The sequence below is a fragment of the Lactuca sativa genome, unplaced genomic scaffold (assembly GCF_002870075.4).
Source record: "Lactuca sativa cultivar Salinas unplaced genomic scaffold, Lsat_Salinas_v11 Lsat_1_v11_unplaced_67, whole genome shotgun sequence".
NCBI classification, from domain to species: Eukaryota; Viridiplantae; Streptophyta; class Magnoliopsida; order Asterales; family Asteraceae; genus Lactuca; species Lactuca sativa.
The window spans coordinates 11,781-17,843 of record NW_026440250.1 but is presented as its reverse complement, the minus strand read 5'-3'; the positions used below and the strand labels follow the sequence as shown (position 1 = coordinate 17,843).

At 31.8% G+C, this 6,063-nt stretch overlaps 1 protein-coding gene across 7 annotated transcripts; it reads right to left on the bottom strand.

The window, feature by feature from the left end:
- Positions 1 to 2,309: 2,309 nt before the first annotated feature.
- On the bottom strand, positions 2,310 to 5,784 carry LOC128129560 (uncharacterized). 7 transcript variants are annotated; one of them, XM_052768019.1, is made up of 7 exons: positions 5,442 to 5,784; positions 5,247 to 5,300; positions 4,932 to 5,106; positions 4,388 to 4,725; positions 3,045 to 4,186; positions 2,773 to 2,935; positions 2,310 to 2,672 (listed from the first exon to the last, which is right to left on the bottom strand). In XM_052768019.1, the coding sequence occupies exons 5-7, from the start codon at positions 3,167 to 3,169 to the stop codon at positions 2,544 to 2,546; spliced, it is 417 nt and encodes a 138-aa protein (XP_052623979.1). In that variant the 5' UTR covers positions 3,170 to 4,186; positions 4,388 to 4,725; positions 4,932 to 5,106; positions 5,247 to 5,300; positions 5,442 to 5,784; the 3' UTR covers positions 2,310 to 2,543. The 7 variants fall into 7 exon arrangements, with proteins under 7 accessions (XP_052623979.1, XP_052623978.1, XP_052623977.1 ...); XM_052768018.1 differs by having other exon boundaries at positions 4,932 to 5,272; positions 5,442 to 5,764; XM_052768017.1 differs by having other exon boundaries at positions 4,388 to 5,106; positions 5,247 to 5,272; positions 5,442 to 5,764.
- Positions 5,785 to 6,063: the final 279 nt, after the last annotated feature.

Below are 6,063 nucleotides of genomic sequence, written 5' to 3'. Positions count from 1 at the left end.
TTAAATCACAAATCTCTTCAAATGCATTAATGTTTTTAATAAAATAAAAAATTATTAGTGATTATTAATTAATAATCATAAGTTAAAAACTCTTGAGTTGTAACTAATAAATATACATAAATTAGAAAACTTTTGAGTCCTAGTGTGAGTTTTAAATGAATGCGGTACATGGAAATGTATTATTATTATTATTATTATTATTATTATTATTATTATTATTATTATTATTATTATATTCTTCTAAATAATTGGTTTTGATGCATCATTTTAGTTCCTTCAATTATTAAACATAAAGATATTTAATTATAAATTTATAACATACATAGGTGCATATACATGTTAAACATATCATATATAATATATATATTTTCGTAAATTTCATATGTAATTCTTGCCGTAATAATATGGATAAATTACTTTCATATGAAGAACATATCATGATAAGTCTATCATAATTACATATCAAATGTTCAAAATTATGTTATCTTTTTAAATATTGTCTTTTAAATATTGTAGTTTTTCTATTTTGATTATGTTTATTTTCTATTATTTTTTTGTTGGGTTATCCTACATAGTGTAGGATAACCCAACAAAAAAATAATAGAAAATAAACATAATCAAAATAGACAGACTACAATCAAATAAATAAGAGCATTGGGTGGTTTAATATATAAATAAAGATGTTACATAAACATACATTTAAATCAAAAGAAAAAATTAACATTCGTCAACTTTTCTCAAACAAAAAAACCTATATCCATTTTATGAATAGTTTTTCTTCATTTAACATCATTCAACCATAGAAACTTGATGACAATTCTTCACTAACCTGCAATCAAAATATTTTTCTTGAAAAAGAAGAAACAAAAAGATATTTCAAGCAAAACATTGATGTTTGGAGAGTCACATTCAAGATTGACTAATACACACAAATCACATATAAAGATTAAATGAGAAAATAAATATAAAGAAAGAATAGAAAAAGCTTCATTTGTTTTGGTTGAAAGAAAAAATCATATTATAATTAACATCGATGTGACATAACTCATTTCTTCAAATCATCATATTTGGATCGTGAATGCTTCAACTATATGAAAACTTTTGAATCACAATATCTTCAAATCCTTCTTACATGTAAGATTTTATATAACACAAAAGATTGACATTTTTATAGTAAACTTTTCACTAAATGCTAATTAAACATAATATAAGTTATAATACTTTTGAATGTTAAATCATAATTAAGAACTTTTGAGTTGCATTAGTTAAAAATGAGGTTTCAAATGAGTGTGGTTTGAGAAAATAAAAAAGGGAGTTTCAAATGCATGAGATTCAAGAAAAAATGCTAGCTTTATAAGCATGTATGATAAGATATCACATTTTTGCAATTCAAAACCTAAAACCCTTCATGTTATTAGCGACTGGGCATATTATTCTCTAAGTTCAAGCCTTTTTTTTTTCCTTCTGGATCAAGAATAATAACCATAGAAGCCAACTAACCAAATCAAGTAAGTATCTTTGTAATGTTAAGCAAATATGCAAGAATGGCTTTTTTTTTCTTCCTGATTTCATATTGTTTAAACCATGAATCTTTTGTTTTGATTTCAAGTATGCGCCATTGCCAAATATTTTTATTTGCTCTCATGTTGTTTATCCCATTATTCGTTATTAGCTAACACAAAAAGTTGTATTTTCTGGAATAATAATACGAACCATAACCAATAATAATAACATTAAGAGGTTTATAGCAAAATTGTAGATTATAGGTTTTACTTTACAAATCCTTTAATATGTAAATTACATATACTTAGTTTAAGATTATAGTTATTAAATCGTTTAATTTGTCAATTTTAAAGTTCAAAAATCATTGTTCATATTTACATATACGTAGTTTACAAATCGTTTTACACGTTTACATATACATGCTTGTTTTGTTCTTAGTTGTTTATGAATTTTGATTTGAATGAAAGTGTGCGTAACATACGAAGTGAGCCAAGAAAACGGACAAAAATTGGAAAGAAGAATGAAATAAAATGATTATTTTGTTCTTTCACCTGTTTAGCATCGACGTAATTCTTAAATTAAAAAAGAAAATCCTCTCTTTTTGTTAATTTCTTTTTGCATATTGATTTTATGGAATATAAAGATATTCATGCCAAGTTTACTTCAATCTATGTTTATATTTCACACGTTATTACGAATTTAACATCATAAATAGTTTTAAAGTATACCACCGGTTCGATAACATCTGTCCCGGATCCCGCCCAGATGCTCACAACTAACCAAACAACCTTCTAGCTAGTCTCCCATTATTAGAAATTTATAATTTATAATTTATAATAATTACTTTAATGTTCTTATTCTTTTAATTTCATATAATTACATACAATCGAACGCCCCTATATAGATTTTTATGAAGAAATCGTGAAACGATAACCTCTATGAAAAAACAAAACATACTATAATATTATTTAACACATTACCCCACCACCACAGTCACACACACAGTGTCTATGCATACATACATGCACATGATTCCACAATCAACACTGCTTCACAAAGCTTCCCATCCTCACCACAATACCATCGATATCACGAACATACCCGACCCGCTGTCCCCATTCTTTATCCTCCGGCAGGCACACCGCCTCCGCCCCATTCTCCACCGCCCTCTGCAACCCAAATCCATCCCATCATACAAACAAATCCAAAATCTTATCATATATAAAAACCAAATAGCTTTTCCAAAAAGACTCATTAATTATCAAGCACCTTGTATGCAGCATCCACGTCTGCATAAGCAAAGCAAACCTCAAGTTGATTCCTTCTGGTTTTCGACTTCTGTTCCTGAACCTCTCCGGTGAGATCATCCGTTTCATGTTGATGCACCGGCGTAAACGCGATTGTCGTCTGTCCGCTTTCTAGCTCACCCCATCTATCAACAACCAACCACGACATGTTTCATTTCATGTCTGAATTCGATCATTTGATGAAATTATTGCAACATATGGATAGGAATCAAGAAATTATGGATCGATCCATACCTGTGGGAATCGTCCAAACGGCGAACAAGCTGACCGAACGCCTTACCGTAAAACTCGACGGATTTAGCAACATCCTTGACGTAAACCACCGTGTATGCGTACATCGGTTTCAAATCTGTCGCCATTTTACGATCTAGTTATGAGCTTTTTCCTTGTTTCGATTTGCGCTGAGTTTGGTTTTAGAGAGACATGCAGAGAATGAGAGAAGGGAATTAAATCAATTGATGAAGATGGATCGGTACTGATTTGGATCCAGAAGAAACGTGGCTGATTTATGTACACGTTGCTTTTACACGTGGCAGTTGTTCATGCGATTTACCGATGAGCTGTTCTTGTAACTTGGCCGATAGGACGAGTTTATAATTATGGGTTGGGTTGATTGGGTATTTGTTTAACAGTTCAATGGGCCACGGCCCAGGGGATAAGTTTAGGGTTTGATGTTACGCCTAAATTATCACTACTAGAAAACTAATTAGTCACCTACAGCAGAATTAGTAGCAAATCCGTAGGTACAGCAGAATTAGTAGCAAATCCGTAGGAACAAGACTTTACCTACAGATTTCCTACAAAAAACGGGTTGTAAGAAAAACCTCATGGGTAATTTTTTCCTACAGATTAGCTACAAACGTTCCTACGCATTTCCTACGAAATATTATATTGCAAATTTAACTACGGAATACCTACGGAACACGTTAACTACGGAATACCTACAGATTACCTACGAGTTATTTAGCTACGAAACTCCTACAAAGTACATACGAAATATTTTCCTACGGAATACCTACGAAATGATTTTCCTACAGAACAGCTACGGAATTGAATAGCTACGGAACTAAATAGCTACGGAATAGCTACGGAAGTAAATAGCTATGAATTTTCAGTAGGTAATCCGTAGCTAATTACATTTTATTTTTTTTTTAAAAAAATAATATTTTTTTAAATAAAATAACAATTAATTTGGTCAAAATGAAACAAAAATTCATTACATTAAACTACAAAATGTAAAATACATTACTAAGTGCCTAACACATTACAAAAACATCATTTTCCTAAAATAAATATTAGAATAAACATCATTAATTTGGGGCCTTTTACAGAACTCACTGCATAAATCTGTTGTGGTGCTTGAGAGATCAATAGAGCTGAAAAAATAAAAATATATATTCAATTTCAGACATATGCAAAACCAATCTATGTTCTTGCTACATACACATACACACATAAAACTAATAATTGAGGGATGAAGAACTAACCTGTAATCCAATCTGTATGTTTGCTACATACACAAACAACCAAATATACATACACACATAAAACTAAAAATTAAGGGACGAAGAACTAACCTGTAATCCAATCTGTATGTTTGCTACATACACCAACAGCCAAATACCACTATCTACTCCATTCATTTTTGCTCCAACCACCAAACACCACCATTGACCACCTTCCTGTTTGCATTTGTTCTGTACCATCACATTTGATCATCCTTCATAATTATTTGTCTACACCTTATTTTGTTAGATTTGTTTTGCGGAATTCTGTGGTAATAGCTTTTCCATACTATTACCACCAACGGAATTAGTAGTCGGAATGTTGCCATTTTTCTAATAGTGTCGGTGGCCTAAAACCTTGTAAAACCCTTCTTGCATTCTGTGAGATTTAAGAGTGTAAAGTTCCGCATCTACAGGTAATATTTTGTTGTCACTGATTAAATCATTTAAAATTATAAGCGCTATCATATCAAACCAACCGAACATATAAAGTACACAATGAATAGTAAATACCAACTTGAAAAGATAATTGCACACAAATAATTTTGAATGTAAGCTTTAAATTAAAGAAGCCGATGAATGAAATCAAATAATTACACGAACACCAATTGTAAACCTTTTTTGTCAATGAACTCGTTGTAACTTTAGAACTGGGTTTGTAGTTGATCCACTACACTCTTATCAACTTGGAATGCCCTGGCTAGGATATCCCATGGAATTGAAGGATTTGCACCGAAAACAGCATTTCCAGAACAAAACCACTTACATCTTCAATCCATCGTTCTTGATAACTTCACAGATGATCAAGGGACCAAAATTTTAGTCAAGAAATTACTGAATCCAAATACCCTTCACTCAGGCAATTAATCGAACACTTGGTAGGCAGATGGTTTCATACACAAAAAATTAAAGATTTTGGTCAAGAAATTACCCGAATCAAATACCCTTCTTCCCTACCTGTTACACAACCGAGAGACAAATCCAACTAACAATTCAAAAAGACGAAGAAACAGCAAATGAATTTCGAAAGATGAAAAAAGAACAAACAATTTTAAAAAATCATTTTGTGATGTTGCAGAAAGAACAAACGATTTTGAAAAGAACAAATGATCTAATGTCAACTAACCTTTGCAGAAGCTGTCGACGAACCAAAAGTTGTCGCCGTCGATTGAAGGAGAGATTGGAAGCAGTCGACAAACCGGAAGCAGTCGACGCGATGCTCGGAAACGGAAGTTGTCGCCGGTTTACTTCATTCCTTGAGTCGAGAGAGGGAACGCGATGATCAGAAGAGAAGCTAAGGCTGCAAGCGAAGGACGGAAGATCTAGGAGAAGCAGACAAAGCGGGAATCCAAAATTGGGTGAAACGTGAATGAAAATTTTGGAGAGCAGACTCGAAATATTTGGGGGAAAAGGAAGCGAGTAACCTAGAAATATTTGGGAAGCTAAAAAAAAACAAACGGAGGCTAAAAAATATGTGGTGTACCGGATTCGAACACGAGTATACTATGTATAATGTCAAGGTATTTACCAAAAGGTCGGGAATGCCACATCCTCACAATATAGAGGCTCTTTAATTAAATTTATACAATACCCACTTCCATTCCTTTATTATTATTATTATTATTATTATTATTATTATCATCATCATCATCATCATCATCATCATCATCATCATCATCATCATCATCATCATCATCATCATCATCATCATCATCATCATCATCATCATCATCATAGTTTTGTTATTA